This window comes from Bos indicus x Bos taurus, chromosome 3 (genome assembly GCF_003369695.1).
Source record: "Bos indicus x Bos taurus breed Angus x Brahman F1 hybrid chromosome 3, Bos_hybrid_MaternalHap_v2.0, whole genome shotgun sequence".
Taxonomy (NCBI): domain Eukaryota; kingdom Metazoa; phylum Chordata; class Mammalia; order Artiodactyla; family Bovidae; genus Bos; species Bos indicus x Bos taurus.
Window position 1 is genome coordinate 81,482,450 of NC_040078.1, and position 21,915 is coordinate 81,504,364.

Sequence of the window (21,915 nt, forward strand, 5' to 3'; positions counted from 1 at the left end):
GCAGAAGGACATTACGAAGACTTTGCATGTGTGTGGGTCACCTCTGTTTAGCAGCAGACCTGCATTTCTCCAACACCTTAAAAGTTAAACGCCACGTGGGTGGACTGTATACATCCAGGAGTGTTAATGTGGACTGCAGGGGTCTTCTTCCATTGGCCGCTAGCCCACAGCAACCACATGTAGCATTCCAGGAATTGTGCCCTTGTCTTGGCTGGCGTGGACACACAGGGCCAGTCCTGTATCTTCCAGAATCAACATCACCAAAGAATACTGGCCCCAGGGACCACAAAGCCCCTGGCCTGAGACTCTGAGGACCAGAAGTCAGGGCTAGCTCCATCTCTGCTGAGCTGTGTGACCCCGCACAAATCATTCACCTCTCTGGGTCTCGCTTTTTCTCATCCACAGAAGTGAAGTATCTGTCTGTTTTGGATGGTGTCTACAATTCCCTCTCGCACAGCATCACTGTATAACTTGACACTGTTTTGAAAGCCAAGAATTCTTCTTAAAGAGTTTCATATGAACTCAATAATTATGAGTGGTAACCCTTTGAAGTATATTTTTGAAATCTGATACATCCACTGTTAGCATTGCTTGGAAAATAATGTAATATAAAAGAATATATATAAAATCATATGTACAGAAGGACACAAGGACACATATTTTTCTTTTTTTGGTTTGAGTCTGGCCGTTAAACTCAATGCCCTGAGTTTATGCTAAAATTAATGAATGACCTGACTGGTAGGACAAATGCAAGCATTATGAGACGGTAATTAGAGGGGCTGCATAATGATGCACCCTGATCACCAACACGTCATCAGCTGTATAGCTTTAAGAAAATCCAAAGTGTGAAAAGTCAGACTGACATAAAATTGAGAGTTGATTATTTACTTAAAAGAATCAACCATGCATCCATTCCCTCATCCTCCCATTTGCTCAGTTAGTCAATAAACAAAAGTTACTACTGGCAAGCACTCCACTAGGTACTGGGAAAATAAAATGAAATACAACATGTGCTTTGCTCTTAAGGAGTTCATGATCTGGTAAGGAAAACAGAGACAAGATAATTACAATATGCTATTGGAAATGCTACAAGGGAAATATGGATAGAGGGGTGGAGAGACCATAAAATCCCTTTAAATAGTAAGCTTCCTCAATACATGTAAGTGAGAATATACTATACATAGCTTTTACTTGCACACTTTATTTGGGAACCTGCAGTTCAGTGAGATATGGCAGTAATTAGTCACACTTTCCATAGAAACAGATTCAACATGAGAAGTTAGAAAGGGGCCCTAAAGCCTGTCATCTGTGTGTTAACCCTCAGGGGAGCTGGCAGAAGGGTGAAATCTGCTTACTGAATATAATAAAAGTTATAGTTTTAATATTTATTGAGTGTTTTCTATCAGCAGAAAATCATGTTAGCTGTTATTATTAATATGGGCCAAGTATTGTTCCAAGCACTTTTCATAACTCATTCATTTTATCCTCACCACCAACCCCATGGGATAGGCACCATCCTCATCCTTGCTTTTACAGATGAGGAAGCTGAGGGGCAGGGTGGTTAATTTACTTGCCCAAGGACATGTAGCCAGTAGTTCAACAGCTCGGATTCCTCTCCAGTTGGTCTTGCTTCACACCTCCTGCTCCAGTACTACACTAGATTGCCAGTCATTTGAGAGTGGCTGTTGTTTTGCACCTATTTTCCTGGGGTAGGTTTTCTCTTGTTTCATGGAAGTAGGAAGGAAGGAGGCCTGAAAGGTGGGGAATAACACTGAAGCTTTGCCAGGTATGATGCTTTTGAACTCTCCACTTGTACACTGTGGCAAGTGAGCATAAACCCAGGCATCTCTGAAGGTTGTTCTAATCATACTAGTCGTTGGGAACTGGGTTTTGGACGTTGTAGTGACGCCTATGTCTGCATGTCTGCGGGTGGGTGGACAGACTGAGGGAAAGGGATGGCTATATCTCTTTATCTATCTATCCATCCACTTTACACAACAAAGGAGATTATGTTTTAGAGTGAGAAATCTCTGAAGATGGACTTTTGCATTATCTGTGTAACCTTGAGTAGGCACGTGGCTTCTCTGAGCAAATTCATCTGCAAAATAGGTATATTTCAGAAAACTGTTATAAACCACAAGTGAAGAAACATGGAAAGTATCTATTCTAGTACCTGTTACAGCTCAATCACACAATGTTTACCCTCCACCTTTAGAGTAGGAAGATTCAGGGAATAAAAGCTTTGGGCTGGAAATTCTAAATAACAGTAAGCCAGAAACCTCTCTCTAACCTCAATTATTCAAGGGGGATAATAAAACCTGCTCTGCCAACCTTGTTTAGTTCATATGAGAGAGGATAGTCAGCAAAGAGTCTGGGAAAACTGAAAACTGCTGAGTAGTTATTCAATGCTGTTATTATTATTATTTGGAAAAGGAAATGGCAACCCACTCCTGTATTCTTGCCTGGAAAATCCCATGGACAGAGGAGCCTGGTGAGCTACAGTCCATGGAGTCGCAAGGAGTTGGACATGACTTGAGTGACTAACACTTTTATTATTATTGCTAATTTTTTTGGAGTATAATTTGCCTTATAATTTTTTGTTAATTTCTGCTGTAAAGCAATGGAACAGGATAGAAAGTCCAGAGATAAACCATTGCATCTATGATTGTTATTAACATTATAAAACACTTTCAAGTTTCTCAGGCCCCTAGGGGGGGAAGTGCCTCTTGTTATTCTTGGATTTTCAGTGAAATCATTTTGAGGGTAAGATTACAAAAGGAATGAGGTTAATTTAGCACGAATGTAAAGCTAGTCATTTTTCTGGCCACATTTTTAGCAACAAGAGAAACTAGAGCCCTCACCTGTCTGGCAAACAAAGGAATCTATTCTGTACTCACTCCGTATCAGATTATTCATGGAACGCCTTTGACTGTAAACGGGAGGTCTGGGACAAATCCCCGTGTAGGTCTGCTGGAGAACAAACTTCAAGAAGCTAAATCCTTTAAAAATTGTCAAACTTGGCTCCCTCTGATTACACTGGAGGATATGCAAACGAGGACAGTGTCTTCTTGCCAAGTGAAATAATCAAGCAGAACACTACGCGGTCATGTTGGAAGTGACAGAAAACAAATTCAGGCTCATTGTAAGTCTTACTGACTACACGCTTCCTTTCCCACACGGCTCTCTGCACTTGGCCAGAAGGGGAGTCACCGTCTGGCTCAAAAAACTTCATATAAAAACATTCCACAGAACAACTAACCTTACTCATGGAAAATTAGAAAACTAACATTTGCCCAACTTCTTTCTAATGTCCTAGCATTTTTATTCCTCATTTTAACCCCACACTTTGGATTATCTTGTTTTCTATTTTTTAAGTCTTTCTTGAACTTGTTACACTATTGCTTCTGTTTAATGTTTTGGCTTCTTGGCAGAGAGGCATGTGGGATCTTAGCTCCCCAACCAGGGGTTGAACCTGAATCCCTCACGTTGGAAGGCAAAGTCCTAACCACTGGACCAACAGGGAAGTCCAGGTTATCTTGATTTCACATACAGGGAAACTGAGGCTGAGAAAGGATAAATTTGCCAAAGCTTGAACTGTGGTGTTGGAGAAGACTCTTGAGAGTCCCTTGGACTGCAAGATTAAACCAGTCAATCCTAAAGGAAATCAACCCTGAATATTCATTGGAAGGACTGATGCTGTAGCTGAAGCTCCAATACTTTGGCCACCTGATGCAAAGAGCTGACTCATTAAAAAAGACCCTGATACTGGAAAAGATTGAAGGCAGGAAGAGAAGGGGTCGACAGAGGACAAGATGGTTGGACGGCATCACCAACTCAATGGACATGAGTTTGAACAAGCTCTGGGAGATGATGAAGAACAGGGAGGCCTGGCGTGCTACAGTCCATGGGGTCGCAAAGAGCTGGACACCACTGAGCGACTGAACAACAACACAGGAAGTGGTGGAGTCAGGGTTGGAATGTAAGTCTGTCTGTCTTCCATGCCTCTGTGCTTTTTAAATTATATGACTAATAAAAATTAAAACACTATATGGAATTGTTTTTCATCATTCTTGTTAAGATTCCAAGATTCCTTCTAAGTAAGGACTAATATCTAGTGGGAGTTATACTATTAAAAAGAATCACATAAGAACAATGGACATTATTCTTACTATTCATTTTAAAGGGTAATAGACACCTCAGAGGCACTGCAAAGAAAATTGGCTGAAAATTAGAATGGGGAAGATTTTTTAAAACTTTGGAATAACTGTTTAAAAGTTAAATGCACATATTAGTTACATCAAGTTAAATACTTGGGATTTTTGAAACCAACCATTTAGCCTGGACCACATGATTAATTTTCTTTTAAAAATCAACAATTTGGTATCACAGTTCACATCTGACATTCCTATTTTATTTTTACAATGATATTCAATACTTTGATTAGTAATTAAATATAATGGAGAAAATGCTTCTTTCTTCTCTTGGGGCTTACAGCAAGGCAAACACGATTTCTCATTCAAGAGGTACTTTTATGAAGTGAAACATCATCTGGGATATTACTTTGAGTTAAAAAAAGAAAGTACTCAGATCTTAAATCTGGCAAAGGTGGGAAGAAGTCTTACAGAACCTTAGAATTCAAAGGAAATTAAACAAGTTGAATTATGATCTTTTCTGAAAAAATTTAAAAAACCATAGAAAACAAACAGAGGTGCCACCATTTATTATTTGAAAACTACAAAATAAGTGGGCCTGTGGCAGATGGGGGCCTGCACTGGTAATATTTAAGCATGTACCTGGAAATTGAAGCAGGAAAGGTGGCAAATAGGCCTTCAGTTGGCACACTGGGCCCAGCCACTCGCTCTCTCGACTTAATGATAGAAATACTAAGGAGATGATCTATTGCCTTATGTATTCTCAAATGAATTCTTTAAAAGACTCTGAATAGCCCATATACAGTGATTAACATTTTTCTCCTTGGAAAATGTTTTAACCACATTAAGTTAGGGGCAGTAACTCATTTGTGAGTACTTGAGAAAAACCTTAGTAACTGGAATCCACACAAGTTCACTAAAAGTTTCTTGAAATCTTGGGGCCTACATTTTCTACAAAAGGAAAGAGTTGGGCTAATCTTTTAAATTAAAAAATTTTTCTTAAAAATCATGGTAATAAAAAACATGTAAGAAAATTTACCATCCTAACCATTTGGAAGTGTACATTTCGATAGTGTAAAGTATATTCATACTATTGTACAGATCTCCAGATTTTTCCATTTTGCAAAACTGAAACTCTGTACTCATTGAACAATTCTCCATTTCCCCGTCCCCCCAGACCTTGGCAACCATTATTCTACCTTTTGTTTCTAGGAACTAGACTACTTTAGATATCTCATGTAAGTGGACTCATATGGTATTTGTCTTTCGGTTGGCTTGTTTCACTCGGAATAATGTCCTCAAGGTTTATCCATGTTGTTGCATGTGACAAGACTTTCTTCTTTCTCAAGGCTGAACCATGCTCCATTGTATGTAAGTACCACATTAAAATATTTTTTTTTTACCCATTCATCTACTGGTTGGCATTGACTTGCTTTCTGCTTTTGATGTATTGTGAATAGTGCTGCAATGAACATGGGTGTGTAAATATCTTTTTGAGATCTTGCTTTCAGTTCTTTTGGATATATACTCGATATACACTCAAAGTAGGATTGCTGGATCATACGGTTATTCTATTTTTAACTTTTTGAGGAATATCCATATGCTTTCTATAGTCGCTACTACAATATTTTGCCTTTCTACCTACAGTGTAAAATGGTCCTAATTTCTCCACATCTTTGCTAATATTTGCTATATTCTATTTTTTGATAGTGGCCATCTTAATGGATATGAGGCAAAATATCATTGTAGTTTTGATTTGCATTTCTTTAATTATTTTAATTATTAAGTAGAATAGGAAAGACTGGAGATCTCTTCAAGAAAATTAGAGATACCAAGGGAACATTTCATGCAAAGATGGGCTCGATAAAGGACAGAAATGGTATGGACCTAACAGAAGCAGAAGATATTAAGAAGAGCTGGCAAGAATACACAGAAGAACTGTACAAAAAAGATCTTCACGACCCAGATAATCATGATGGTGTGATCAATGACCTAGAGCCAGACATCCTGGAATGTGAAGTCAAGTGGGCCTTAGAAAGCATCACTACGAACAAAGCTAGTGGAAGTGATGGAATTCCAGTTGAGCTATTTCAAATCCTGAAAGATGATGCTATGAAAGTGCTGCACTCAATATGCCAGCAAATGTGGAAAACTCAGCAGTGGCCACAGGACTGGAAAAGGTCAGTTTTCATTCCAATCCCAAAGAAAGGCAATGCCAAAGAATGCTTAAACTACTGCACAATTGCACTCATCTCACACGCTAGTAAAGTAATGCTCAAAATTCTCCAAGCCAGGCTTCAGCAATACATGAACCATGAACTTCCTGATGTTCAAGCTGGTTTTAGAAAAGTCAGAGTAACCAGAGATCAAATTGCCAACATCTGTTGGATCATCAGAAAAGCAAGAGAGTTCCAAAACAACATCTGTTTCTGCTTTATTGACTATGCCAAAGCTTTTGACTGTGTGGATCATAATAAACTGGAAAATTCTGAAAGAGATGGGAATACCAAACCACCTGACCCTCCTCTTGAGAAACCTATATGCAGGTCAGGAAGCAACAGTTAGAACTGGACATGGAACAACAGACTGGTTCCAAATAGGAAAAAGAGTACGTCAAGGCTGTATATTGTCACCCTGTTTATTTAACTTATATGCAGAGTACATCATGAGAAACGCTGGACTGGAAGAAGCACAAGTTGGAATCAAGATTGCCGGCAGAAATATCAATAACCTCGGATATGCAGATGACACACCACCCTTATGGCAGAAAGTGAAAAGGAACTAAAAAGCCTCTTGATAAAAGTGAAAGAGGAGAGTGAAAAAGTTGGCTTAAAGCTCAACATTCAGAAAATGAAGATCATGGCATCTGGTCCCATCACTTCATGGCAAACAGATGGGGAAACAGTGGAAACAGTGGCTGTCTTTAATTTTGGGGGCTCCAAAATCACTGCAGATGGTGATTGCAGCCATGAAATTAAAAGATGCTTACTCCTTGGAAGGAAAGTTATGACCAACCTAGATAGCATATTCAAAAGCAGAGACATTACTTTGCCAACAGAGGTCCATCTAATCAAGGCTATGGGTTTTCCTGTGGTCACGTATGGATGTGAGAGTTGGACTGTGAAGAAAGCTGAGTGCCGAAGAATTGATGCTTTTGGACTGTGGTGTTGGAGAAGACCCTTGAGAGTCCCTTGGACTGCAAGGAGATCCAACCAGTCCATTCTGAAGGAGATCAGGCCTGGGTGTTCATTGGAAGGACTGATGCTGAAGCTGAAACTCCAATACTTTGGGCACCTCATGCAAAGAGTTGACTCATTGGAAAAGACTCTGAAGCTGGGAGGGATTGTGGGCAGGAGGAGGGGACGACAGAGAATGAGATAGCTGGATGGCATCACTGACTCAATGGACATGAGTTTGAGTAAACTCTGGGAGTTGGTGATGGACAGGGAGGCCTGGCGTGCTGGGATTCATGGGGTGGCAAATAGTCGGACACGACTGAGCGACTGATCTGATCTGATCTGATCTGATGCTCTTTGGATCAAAGGGGGAAAACACCGAATGAAGGATGCAATAAAAGTCTTAAAATTTCAATAAGAGATGACACCAGATGTTCAAAACTAGTTCTGGTATACATACTTGTTCCTTACTAGCTTTTTATTTTCCCCCAATTTAAAGTAGTGGCTCACATTTAAGAAAAAAATGATTAAGAAAAAAAGATTCCAAAATTCAATAGGTTCTATAACATTAAATGTCTTTAATCTTTGATAGGATTATTTTGGAGTGATAGGACAAACATGTCTAAACTTTAGCAGAACATTTGATCAAGTGATTCATGATATCCTTATGGACAAAAGATGGAGGACTAGACAATAATATCAATAGACGGATTTGTTCTTCATCCATGGCTATACTCTAATAGTGTTAATCAGCAAACAACATCAAATTATAGAAGGCTATCCTTGAGAGGACCTGCCTGTTCAATACTGTCATCAACTACTTGATGATGACATGTTTATCAAACTTGAAATGGCCTGAATCTAAGAAAGATAATTAGTTGACTACAGAAATAAAATTTTAAAGGATGATACACAACAGGTTAGAATAATGACCCTCAAACCCACAGTGGAAATTTTATAATATGATAACTTGGAGTTAGGTTAAAGCCCTGCTTAGAGAAGTCCATGATTCAACAGATCTACTAAATAATTTTTGATATAACCAAACTAAAAACAAACAAACAAAAGAAGATTCATAAATTTTAGTGAAGACTTGAAGACTCAGTTGGATCCAGCAACAGCATGATGAAATTTCTGAAAAAAATTTTCAGAGCTGGCACATATAGCAATGAGACAGCCTTCATTGGCAGTACTGAGTCATCAAGAATCATGGTCCTCTTCTGGTCTGTTCTGGTTTAAAGATGTCAAAAATTGTTTCAACTCTAAGAGTCATGTTTTTTAAGAAGGATTCTGGAGGAGCAAGAACACTCAGAGAGGAGGATTGGTAAGGAAAGGTGGGAGGAGCTATATGCTCTTTGGATCAAAGGAGAAAAAAAACTGAATGAAGGATGCAATAAAAGTCTCAAAATTCAATAAAAGATGACACCAGATGTTAAAAACCAGTTATAGTATACACACTTGTTCCTTACTAGCTTTTTATTTCCCCCCAATTTAAAGTAGTGGCTCACATTTAAGGGAAAAAAAAAAAAAATCAGGAGATTTCACATACAAGTTTTAGCTTCTGGCATACAAAGGCAGATTTGAACAGGGGGAGCCAGCACATAACTTTGGTTAAAGAGATAACCTTGTCTCTGCAGGTCTCTGGCATGTTCAAGCAGAGGTTGTTTGATTTCTATCTTCCTTTAAGATGCTCTGATTTTATAAACGGAGTTGATGTACCTTACTTAGACTCCCACTGAACTTTGGACTCTATTACGAAGCAACTGATTTAAAGCCAGTGATGAATACTTCCCCTAAGTGTCCCCAGCTCACCAGATCTAGTCTTGGTCATTTTCTATGCAGCTCTATGCTGAGGCTGATCTCTATGCCCAGGATTAATGGGACTCTGGCTTCCAGTTGGGTCCAGCTCTTGGGAGGCACTAGCATGATAAAAAGAACCCCAGGGCAAGAAGAGAGAGTACGGTTGGTGTGTTTATTCCTCTGGCTCCCTTCCTGCTGGGTTGCAGAGGCTTGCCTGCCTGCCTCTACCAAAGGCCACAGCACACGCTGGACAGCCCTCTCTTCCACCTCGGCTGTACTCTATGGGGAGGGGTAATCGACTCTCCAGGCCTAGAATGGTATTGCTTCACTCCTGTTAGCCCCAGGTCCTGCACCTTATTGGTTTACCCTAATCCTGCCAACACCTTTAAAAACCATATCTTTATAAAATTCTCCTTAGTCTATTTGCTTGTGCTTTTTGTTTCCTGCCAGAATCTTGACTGATGCAAAGCCAGTAACAACAATTGCCATGGTGTTACAGCAGAGTTCTGTCACTCAAAGTTCAAAATGACAAGGAGCACTTCCTATCGGCATGGGGGTGGGCCCAAAGAGTTAAAGGCCTCCAAAGCTTATTGCTAGAGTAGCTGACACACTAGGTAAGTGACTCAATATATACTGGAGACAATAAAATAAAAAAAAAAAAATCCTTTTAGAGAAAATTATTTTATGTTGACACATGTTTGTGAAACATGACTCAGTTATAAGTTTTTGGTAACGATTGTTCTTTACTTTGCTGAAAATAGACAAAGACTGGAGACCAAAGTACATCTTGAAAATCTCTGGAGCACAAAAATAACTCTTCCGGAAAACTTCAAACTATACAAAGCAGTGCTCTATTCCTTCCTCTGCTCCCCCTCCCCAACATCCAATCCACAGTAATGTTCAATTTTGGTTTGAAGAAATGGCTGAAAGACAAATTGCCTTACAACAGGTCTTCTATGAAATATGGGAGAAGGCTGCTGACAGAGTGAGTTAAAAACTGCAGTGTTCGCAATCTGGAAAACATCTGCCTTGCCCCAAACTGTAAACCACCACGTTGGAGAAAATGGTTTGTGACAAAGCAGAACCCAGGGTGGGTGTTTGTAAGGTGATGGGACAAGTCAGGGCTATTCAGGCACAGAATTGGGCAACGTGCCCTTTGGCAAACCGGTGCAAGCCAAGGACTTAAAAGGAAATACAAAAGCAACAGGCCAGGTATGAAAACTCCATATGGAGCCAAATGGCTTACTACTTTTCTTATCAATGGGTACTCTTTGGTGAAGCTGGTTTAAGAGTAAAAACAATACCACTGTTTGGAAGCTCTGGTTCTTTGGTGGATGAAGAAACCTTTATTTACCAGTGATTCAAACACACTGGCCTGGATAGTAGAAGAATCAAGACTCATCAAGGTGGAAATAAAGGGCTGTTGCTGTTACTGTTGTTAAGTTGCTTCAGTCGTGTCCAACTCCGTGTGACCCCATAGACGGCTGCCCACCAGGCTTCCCCGTCCCTGAGATTCTCCAGGCAAGAATACTGGAGTGGGTTGCCATTTCCTTCTCCAAATAAAGGGCTATGGTTTGAACATGAAAACGTGAGTGTAATCAAGGTTCTGCCTCCTCACTACAATTCAAAAAAAGAAACAAATAGGAGATCTTAATTAGTTGAGAAGACAGAAAATATGGACCAAGGGAAATGGTCAGATCAATGCAAAAGGAGCTCCCAGAGAAATAGACATTTTTCACAATTTCCCTCTCAGAGCTGCACAAAACAGCAATGATAAGGGCTACAGTGAAACTGTGAGTTGGGAGGTGTGCCTAGGTGCCAGTTGGAAAGAACATAGGCAAATGTTTCTTTTTCGACTTCGTTTCCACCCAGTCCACAGTATTTGGCTTGGAAGGTGGCCACAGGGACTAGAGGTGAAAACGTAGCAAATGAAGGTTTGCAGGCAGGATCTCAGGGAAGATGGCCAACTCTGAGGACTGGGAACCCAGGGCTGCCAGGAAGGGAGGAGACTTAGGACTTAACGGGAAAAGGGCAAATGATGTGAGGCCTGGGTGGAGCTGCCAGGGGAACTAGTCCCTATCAGGCTGAGGCTAAGAACACCCTGAACACCCTGGTCTCAGAGTAGATGTCTTATGGCTGGGGGCTCCATTCCTGCATCTGCGCAGCTTCAAGTAAGAAAATCAAAGACATAGAGAGGGACTTCCCTGGTAACTTGGTGGATAAGAATCCACCTGCCAATGCAGGGGCTATGGGCTAGATCCCTAGTCCGGGAAGATTTCACATGCCATAGAGCAACTAAGTCCGTGTGCCACAACTACGGAAGCCCGTATATCTAGAGCCTGTGCTCAGCAACAAGAGAAGCCAGTGCAATGAGAAGCCCGTGTCCCACGATTAGAGAGTAGCCCCCAGCTCACCACAATTAGAGAAAAGCCCACACATTAACAAAGATCCAGCATGGACAAAAATAAATAAACAAACAAACAAAGATCAAGAAAAAAGATGACCTAGAGAGCTCATAAGGATCAAAGGGGAAAGGAAAACGATAAAGGAATGTTTCTTCTTCTGAATAAGATAGAATTTGTTCTTTAAGTATCTGTAGTGTGGTGGACACAGGCTGGACCTTGAATCCTGCGGACCCAATCTTATCTTTAGTAAAAACAACATTGTCTCAGCTTTTCCATCAGTAAAATGGAGGTGATACCTTTAGCCTGTGGTTATTATGAGGGTTAACTCCACACATTTTATTAAGCATCAGCTAAGTCATAGGCCAGATGCTATTGTAAAGAACTTCACACAGTGTTCAACCAATAGCAAGTATTAGCACACACAGAAAAGCACATTACAGCACACAGGAACACGGGGAACTATAGTGTTTAAAGTGATTTGTATTTTCCCCCTCTGATTCTTCTACTAGATTGTAAGCTACAGGAGGGCACAGCTTGTTCATAAAATCTAAAGCATAGTAGAAGTTCAACATATATACATTGGTTTCAGTAAGTGAATGAATAAATAATAACTGTTCTAATTGCTGGATATCTGGGATAGGAAAGAAAAGACAGGGAAGATAAGAGCTCAAGTCTGGCGCAAACTTCTTTTGTTCTTTCCTCTTCTCCAGGCGCTGCCTGGGCTCATGCACACAGCCCTAGCTAAGCCAATTCCCAGAATTCACAACAGACATATTTGGTTGTGTTTAATTTTATGTTCTGTCTTAGAGTAAAAGTTCACAGATAAAACGATCTGGGGCACACTGTTCTCAAATGCCTTTATTCTAGAAACTATAACAAATGCTCACATTCTGCATTTAATTAGGTCTATACTTCTTTCAGCCTTACTTAGTTGAAATGAAAACAAAAGATATCAGTAGGAAAATGAGAAACCCCATGGAGATTTTGCAACCTCTTTAACTTTGACTTAACTAAAGAATGCAGGAACATTCCCATGAGATTCCATCCCCTTGGAGAGGAAGGAGGAAAAGGACTCATTGCAAATATGCCCCACAAGCTTACACCTCATTATAAGATACAAAGTTATTCTCCATATCTCTATCACCAATCTATCAATCTATCTATCTATCCATCCATCTACCCACCTATCTATTTATATACACAGACACACACATACATAAATCATAGAATTTACAAGACAGGCTATAGCTTTGAATCCTGGGTCCACTTCTTCTTAATCGTGTGGCCTTGGACAAGTCATTTAACTTCTCTAAGTCTCATTTTTCTCTTCCTGGGTAAAATAAAATGCAACTCATACAGTTATAGAGCTACTATACATGAGATAATGCTTTAAAAAGAAAAACTCTTCACATAGTGGTTCTTTGTAAGCAATCAATACATGGTAACTGCTGTTTAATATTGTTATTCTATAGTTTAAATTATATAATTTATACAGTATATACAATATACTATATTCTATAGTCTAAATTGTGTAATTCTAATTCAGTCTCAGAGTTTCCCAAACCTGGCACTACTGGCGTTTTGGGCTGGATAATTCTTTGTGTGAGCTGTTCTGTGCATTCTGGGGTGTTCAGCAGCATCCCTGGCCTCTGCACGAGAGAAGCTAGTAGCATTCCCCCAGGCTTCCCTAGTGACTCAATGTCAAAGAAAGAATCTGCCTGCCAAAGCAGGAGGTACAGGTTCAATCCCTGGGTCAGGAAGATCCCCTGGAGAAGGAAAGGGCAACCCACTCCAGTATTCTCGCCTGGGAAATCCCATGGACAGAGGAGCCTGTTGGTGACATACAGTCCGTGGGGTCACAAAGAGTCAGACACAATTTAGTGACTGAACAGCAACAATAAAGCTTTCCCCAACCCCACTCAGTTGTGATGACCAAAATATCTCCAGATATTGCTAAATGTTCTCTGGAGGGCAAAACTTCCCCTGTTGGAGAACCACTGGTATGGAACAAAGAGTGAGTGGCCCCAGAGACAGGAGACCTGGTTTCTATTAACTCATTTATGTTCTTGGGTAAGTCCTACCACTTCCCTAGACCTTGGCTGTCTCATATGTTAAAATAGGGCAGGAAATTCCTACTTTATCTTTCATGATTTTTCTAAGGATGAAATGAGAAAAAAAGCAAATGCTCTAAAGAAATGTTATAAAAGTAGGATTCTGTATGATTACTTTGTTAGAGGTGGGCTATTGAGGGGCAATTACAAGAAGACTCATCTTAGAACAACAGCTGATGCCGACCTACTCTCTTCTGTAATTCATACCCTAGGGAGCCGCTAGCCTCTCAGCAGCTGTTTATTGATCACATGTCAAGGATTCCCTGTTCCTTTAATGGATGTATTTGTGGCTTGGCCTGAAGAATCCAAAAGGAACTGTTTTCTTTCAAAATGAAGTGAAAATGTTCTTTTAAAAAAATTATTATTATAAGTGGTGAAAACTGGCTTGTCATCTGTAGATTTACCTTTCATCCAAATTTCTCTCTCACGTGACTGGAATTAACCAGTCCTCAGAATTCTGCAGATTGATATTCAGAAAGCAATATCTTAGGGTTTCCTGAGATCATCACTGAACTGATTAATACTATAATAATATACTGAGAAGCACTGTGATGGATTTCTTCATTAGCAAGGGAACGTGTTTTGATGCCATATCATGTTATGGGAATCAGTGTACTGAAATCCAGAGAGCCTACTGTCATCCTTTTATTTATTTCTGAAAGATCTTTCAGTGGGAGATAGCAAAGTGTCTGGGAAAAGAACACGAACTTCGAGTTTGGTCGGAGCTATATGCAAGTAGACAAGGGTTCAAGGTCCAGTGCTATGAGTTATCTCATTTAGACATATACCTTGGTAGGATATGTTAATAACATCTGTCCCACAGTGTGGTGATGAATTTTAGATGGAGATGAAGACGGAAAGCACGAAGCACCATGCAGGCACATGGTAGAGAATATAGGTGGTCTTTCTCTCTCTGTCTAAGGTCTGAAAGACTGCTCAAGGCTTTCTTTCATGCCTCAGAGAGTGTTTTTGGTCTGATTCCCTAAAGAATGATGCTGAAATGAAAATCAATACTTTCTAGGTATCAGGTCTTGACTTAAACTAATTGTAATAAAGCTTGAACCCAATTATCAACAAACCTTCCAGCTCATGAGTAAATTATCTCCCTACTTCTTTTTTTATTTTTAAAAATTGTATTCCAGTATACTTGGTTTATAGTGTTGTGTTAATTTCTGCTGAGAGAAAGGGACTCAGTTAATACATGTGTCTCTTCTTTTCATTGGATACTGAACATAGTAACCTGTGCTATACAGTAGGACTTTGCTGTTTATCCAGCCAATATATACTAGTTTGTGTCCACTAATCCCAAACTCCCAATCCTTACCTCCTATCTCCCTGTCCCCCTTGGCTACCACATATCTGTTCCCTATGTCTGTGTATTTCCCTACTTCAGATGAGGATTGCAGTTGGAAATTCTGGGCCAAAAGTCACCCACAGGACAATGGTGTTCACCTGGAGTCAAGTAACAATGCATTTTTTTCCCTTAAAATAATTCATTTGGTTTCCTTAAGGACACAGATCAGTCTCCTAAGACAGCACAATGGAGTAGCAGGAAGATGAGTCAGACAGACTAGTGGAGTAACTCTGTTGTTGTCTGAGCCTCAGTTTCATCATGAGCAGTATGTGCTGTGCTCAGTCACTCAGTCGTGTCTGACTCTTTGCGACCCTATGGACCACAGACCGCCAGGCTGCTTTGTCCATGGGGATTCTCCAGGCAAGAATACAGGAGTGGGTCGCCATGCCCTCCTCCAGGGGATCTTCCCAACCCAGGGATCGAACCCAGGTTTCCCCCATTGCAGGCGGATTCTTTACCATCTGAGCCACCAGGGAAGGGTTAATAATACCATTCTCTGTCTCAGGGAGAGGGTGAGTATAAATAACGCCTTGGAAACCCCAAGAATGATGCCTAGCACATGGGACGTGCTCAGTAATTGTTGCAATTATCCCTGGCTCTCTGGCAGATTTTCACACCTACCTGATGTAGGAGAAGGGATGGGGCAATTAAGTAAGTGATTATAACTCTCCTTTTCATGTTGAATATAGCATGTGGGAAAACCATAAATTTTAAGTGCTCATCATTTAAAAAATACAGAATAATTTTCTTTGAAGTTTCCAATGGTGGCTCTGGAAGAGTTAATGTCATAATTTGTTCTTTATGCTGCATATGAAGGCATTTTAAAGCCTAGTGGCTGGTCACCTCTTTTTCAAACTGAGCATATTGAACCATCCCTAAAACCATTTTGCAAGGGAAGACGATATGGCATAACAGATAACATGTAAGAAGGAAACTGTAGTATAATGGTTTCCCCAATTTTCATAACTGAGAATTCTTTCAATATTTTTGCTACTTTTCCCTAATGATTGCTGTAGTATATTTCAGCTTCCTGTTCTTTGTTTCACAGCATTTGTGCTAACTTCTACTGTATCACACACACTGCATTGCGATTGTAATATGAATCACATTTTTTCCTTTTTCAGCCTCCCTACTCCACAACAGGCTCAAACAATATTTGCTGAAAACAAGCATTTCTCTATATGTGTAGTGAGTACATGGGTGCTCAGTCTCTTCAGTCGTGTCTGACTCTTTGAGACCCCATGGACTGTAGCCCACCAGGCTCCTCTGTCCATGGGACTCTCCAGGCAACCATACTGGAGTGGGTTGCCATGCCCTCCTCCAGGGGATCTTCTCTACTCAGGGGTCAAACCCAGGTCTCCTGCATTGCAGGCAGATTCATTACTGCTGAGCTACTGGGGAAGCCCTCGATATGTGTATATTACATACATACTAATTACAGTTAGTTCCTCTTTATATATATACTGACTACATAAAAATTACACAAGAAAATATTTATTAAACATTTACTATCTTCCAGATATCATAGAGTTTTTCAGTTAACAACTTACGTATTCTCTTAAGAAACCCTGAATGTAAATCGTTATTATTTCCATTTTACTGGAGTGGCTTTCCTATGACATCCTGATGCTCCCCCTAGGCCTGGGAAACTCAAGTGATGTTATTTATGAGAACTATAATCAGGAAGACAAATCATTAAAAAATCATCTGAAACTCCCAGTATCACCAACATTTTCATTCTCTCTCTTACCCTCCAAACATTTTCTAGAAAAAGGTACAAACTGATTCAGAAGTTTCATTTTCTTCCTATATTTCTGCAGTATAAAAGGATGAGGCAAAGGACACAGTTTATCCGCAGGTTGCCCTGGATCCCTGAGTACTGGCTATAGATTCATTCTCTCTTGTGGGTTTTCTCAAGGACACAGAAAAAACAGTTCTCTTTCTGCTTCCAATACACCTGTTGTGCTAAAAAAGGTACACTTGGACATGGACCATCGTGCATAACATTTCACTTCACGAATGACTGTGATAAGCTGCTTCTCCTGTACTTCCAGAGAGATGGTGCCTGTTATACCCACTAATACAACGGCAGCAGGAATAAAAGCAGTTTCTTCCTTGAGAGTGTGCTACTGCTAAGTCACTTCAGTTGTGTCCAACTCTGTGAGACCCCATAGATGGCAGCCCACCAGGCTCCCCTATCCCTGGGATTCTCCAGGCAAGAACACTGGAGTGGGTTGCCATTTCCTTCTCCAATGCATGAAAGTGAAAAGTGAAAGTGAAGTCGCTCAGTCGTGTCTGACTCTTAGCGACCCCATGGACTGCAGCCTACCAGGCTCCTCCGTCCATGGGATTTTCCAGGCAAGAGTACTGGAGTGGTAAATCTTTCGCCTTTTACTAAAGATTTCCGTGGAGAGGAACAATTCTGAGTTTTTACTCAATTTTTTGAGGCCTTGCTTTTGCAAGGCTAAAAGAAAAAAGAAAAAAAAAAAAAGAGTACTGGAGTGGGATGCCATTGCCTTCTCCATGAGAGTGTGCTTTGGTATCCAAAAAGGTATTTTCTGCTCAGACAACAAAATTTATCCTAGAAACAGAGTTAGAGATCAAACAAACATTATCAACCTCCTTTGCCCCCTTATATGATTCTCCTAAGGGAAGGGGCATAGAGCTGGGATCTTTTAAAGCAGGGGTCCCCAATCTCTGGGATCTAATGCCTGATGCTCTGAGGAGAAGCTGATGTAATAAGAATGGAAATAAAGTGCACAATAAATGCAATGCCCTTGAATCATCCCCAAACCATCCCCTCATCGCCTGGACTGTGGAAGAACTGTCTTCCACATAACTGGTCCCTGGTGCCAAAAAGGTTGAGGACCACTGTTTCAAAGTGACTGAAGCCATGGAAAGCAGTGAGAGTATTTACCACATGCTGGGATGTCACACAGGTCAAACTTATAGTTTTCATCCAAGGTGAAGCACCAGGGCGCTTCCTTCTGATTCCCCGGGTTGCGGCAGTAGGAGTGTCCTCCATTCAGCTCTGGGAAGCGGAGGGCGGTGAAGGTGTGCGTGTGGGGATACTGGGAATTCCAGGGCTGGCACTGGCGCCCTGATTTGGTCACACTGACGGTGCCCCGGTAGTCCACGCCTGTGCTATTATAGCACTTGTGATCTGAAATACATGAAAGAAGAGCCCAAAGTGTGAGAAACAGAGACAGTGCCGGAGATCCTGGCCAGCAGTTTCTGGAGGGAAGACGTGCAGTTACCCTCACGGCCGAGGCTTCCCTGCCGGTCGGGGCCACGTGGCAGTCTCCCGCATGCTGGGCTGGGACACAGAGCAGACCTTGCAGTGACACTGCTGGGAGGATTTAGAGAGTATGCTTGAGGAGGGAAACCAGTCTCCACAATTATTTTTTATATGGAACACAGAAAAAAATCAGAACCGGGGCAGGATCCAGGGGCACAGGAGCAATCGCCTAGTGAATGGTGCAGGGACTGTTCTTTCCATTTCTGCTTGGTGACCTTAGACATGAGATAGATGGATAGGTCATGGGATAAAGAATGTAGCCCTCAGAAGATGTTCCTTAGCAGCAGTGCACTAGGGGTTTCCGACAGGAGTTTGGCCATTGCCGTGCTGATACACTGGACATCTTCAAGAAGCAGGTCCTACTAAGTCTTCCTTCTGGGAGATGATGCTTGAAACCATGGCAAAAATGGATTAAGCTGAAATAAACTGAAATCTGGAGGGGTAATGATAAGATGAGAGTAATAATAGTAATAAAGATGGTATTGCTATTATATGTTAAGCATAGTTCTAAGCATTTTAGGTGCACTAACTTATTTAACTAATAAAAGAGTTAACTGCCAAAAGGAAATGAAAACATTACCAGTAAAGAATAATATAGATGGAGCGGAAATGCACAGAAAACAGTCTTTTGTTTGTTGGCAGTGAGAGGATGGAGGCAAACTCCCATATATAGATAGATAGATAGATAGTGGTATAATACAATATAATGCAATTTACCATTAATGTATTTAGAACATTCAAAATATTGTGCAACCTTAACTACTATCTCATCCTAGAACACATACATCATCCCCAAAGGAAACCCTATTTCATTAAGCAGTCATTCCACACTCTCCCCTAGTCCCTACACCTGGCAATCTGCTTTCTATCTCCATGGAATTGTCCACTCTGGATATTGTATATAAATGAACTCATACAATGGTGTCTGACTTCTTTCTATAACAGTCTTTTTAAGGTTCAGCCATATTATAGGATGTAACAGGATTTTACTTTTTTTTTTTTGGATAAATAATATCTCATTGCGGAAGATCCCTTGGAGGAGGGCCTGGCAAACTACTCCAGTATTCTTGCCTGGAGAATCCCACGGACAGAGGAGCCTGGCAGTCTACAGTCCACGGGGTCCCACAGAGTCAGACACGACTGAAATGACTTAGCATACAGCATGCAATATTTCGTTATGTGGATATGCCATAATATATTCATCTACTTACCCACTGATGGACATTTGGGTTGTTTACAACTTTTAGCTATGGTGAACAGAGCTATTATGAACCTTTCTGCACAAGTTTTTTTTTGAACACCCGTTTTTAATTCTTTTGGGCATATATCCAGGAGTGGCATTATTGGGACATACAGTAATTCTATTTTTAAGTCATTAAGGAACCAGAAGCCATATTTTAAAATTATCTTCCTCATGTAACTTTTTGAAGAATGGCACTGCATCTTACCCACTGGAAGCTCAGCCCCCACATGATATCTGGACCACTGGGAAGTAATCTGACTACCAACACAAAATTAATACTGAGGATCAAGGTCCAGTTTTCCTGGGGCTGCTGGCCCCTGAGGCAGCACAGAAGGTCAGGGGCTACCACCTACTTTTATTGATGGGATCCGCCATGGGAATTCCAATCCGGATACAGTTTGCAGCTTCGGGACTCTCGGGCTGAGGGAGATCTTCACAGTTTGGCAGTTTCAGCCTCATCAATATCATGGGATTTGATCTCGCAAAAATGTACTCTGTTTGACACAGGACATTTTCCAGGATTTCGCATTCATCGCGACACAAGTCCCGGGGCTTTGGGACCGACGAGGTTTCATCACAGTATGGGAAGGCGTAGTGGCACAGGGAAGGAATGGCGAACTGAGAACACTTATCAGATAAGTGACTGGAGGTGCCGATCATGGTGAAGGCAGCTGGAAAACAAACACAATTATTAACTCCCAGAGGCAGAGTTTATCTCCCCTGGTTATCCAGTCAACAGATATCAGATGTAAACACACATTGGAAGGAATCTGCTGTACTCAAACAGACAAGGCCAAGGGAAGGAGATTCATTTCAGATGTCTAAGCAGCTTACTTTCACTGGCTTGAAAAAAATAATTTTGACTACAAAGTTTAAAAAAACAGGATTAAGTTACATATGTACTGTTTCCTAATAAAAAAGAATTAATTAGGTTAAAGTACAATATATTTTTCATTTTTACTACAAAGCAACAGAACTTTGTGTTTCTTCCGGTACTTTTTATTAGTTTTGTGAGGCTTCTAAAACTTTTGACAGCTGCAGGGCAGAACTTGCTTTATACAGTGGCTGAGCCCAATCACAGGATTTATTTAGTTCTGAGTCTTGCCTCTCAGTTCTTGGATGACCTTGGGTAACTGGTTTAATTTCCTTATAATTTGAAGACTTTTGATCCCATCTTCTGAACATGAGGCAACTCATTTGGAAGTTCTCAAAGAGCACAACTCAGTTGTCCAAGGTATATTGTAGAATATTAGTGGTTGCTCTGCCTAATCTCTTATCCCCATACCAGCCTTTGCACATGTCTACTGACAAGGAGCTTATAATCACAAGGCAGCCTGTGAAGTTGTTGGTATACAGTTTCCCAAAGCATGTTCCTCAGAACATTAATTATGTAGAATGTTAAAAGTGTCTGAGAAACTGGGGTTCCATAGCTAAACAAGTTTGGAAAAGTGCTGGGTTAATCAAAGTTAAATGGATTTTTTTTAAAAAAGAAAAAACTGTAACACTTTCCAGTAAGCTGATATCCATTGAAAATGTCCAAGAGAAGATTACTATAAATGGGTGACCAAATATTTATATACTTATATCAGAATTTCCATTTATTTTTGTAAATACTTAGTAAAAAGTATGTTCAAGTGATTTTTTTATTAAGTTGAAAGGTATCTTTTATAGCTTCTCCCTACCAGTCTTGCTTCTCTGGAATTTTACGGACTTTCCTCTTGAAAGCCTGAGAGATTTAGCACCTGGCAAATACGTCTTCCTATAGTTGCCTCTTCAGGTTAAATAATTCCCCTGGCCGCCTCTTGGTTCCCTCAAATTCCTCTTGTGACATAGTTTCTGGGCCTTTGGCTATGTGTCTTGGGTCTGTTCTTGCCTCTCTTAAATCATAGGGTTGCCAGCTAAACTACAGGGCATCTGAATTCCAGGTCAACATTTGGGACATATACTGAAATATATCAGATGCAATGGGGTGTCTTATATTTTCAGTGCTAATGTTGGAAACCTTATTAGAATTTCAGAACAGCCACTTTAATGTATTTAATGCACAGGGCACCGAGGCATAATAACCACACTAATGGGGGAGACACAGGCCGCTGTGACCATCCGACAAGGTACACAGAATCGTGCGTAGCGGCCGACACTACCTACCTCGTATGTGCCAGGTCGTGCTTCAGCATTAGATTTCCATTAAAAAGATCCTTTCAATTCAGAAAAGTGGAGGGTAAATAGAGAAAGCTAGAGCAGGAATAGACCCATGGTCGTCTCGCCTCCTCACTCACTTCCCAGATGAAGAAAGAGATTTCCACGGAGAGAAAGATTTTCTCCAAAGTCACACTAATGGCAAATTGGGATTAATATCCAGAATTCTAACTCTAAA

At 40.7% G+C, this 21,915-nt stretch overlaps 1 protein-coding gene and 1 pseudogene across 1 annotated transcript in view; one reads left to right on the plus strand and one right to left on the minus strand.

Annotated features, from left to right (window-relative positions):
* The window catches only part of ROR1 (receptor tyrosine kinase like orphan receptor 1), a 470,743-nt gene that overhangs the window by 21,276 nt on the left and 427,552 nt on the right, over positions 1–21,915 (minus strand). Inside the window, exons 6-7 of the mRNA XM_027537028.1 lie at positions 19,892–20,209; positions 17,915–18,160 (exon numbers count right to left, since the gene is read on the minus strand). Coding sequence (XP_027392829.1) covers positions 17,915–18,160; positions 19,892–20,209 — 564 coding nt within the window. The remainder of the gene's footprint in view (positions 1–17,914; positions 18,161–19,891; positions 20,210–21,915) is intronic.
* Positions 17,328–17,463, plus strand: LOC113890659 (annotated as a pseudogene).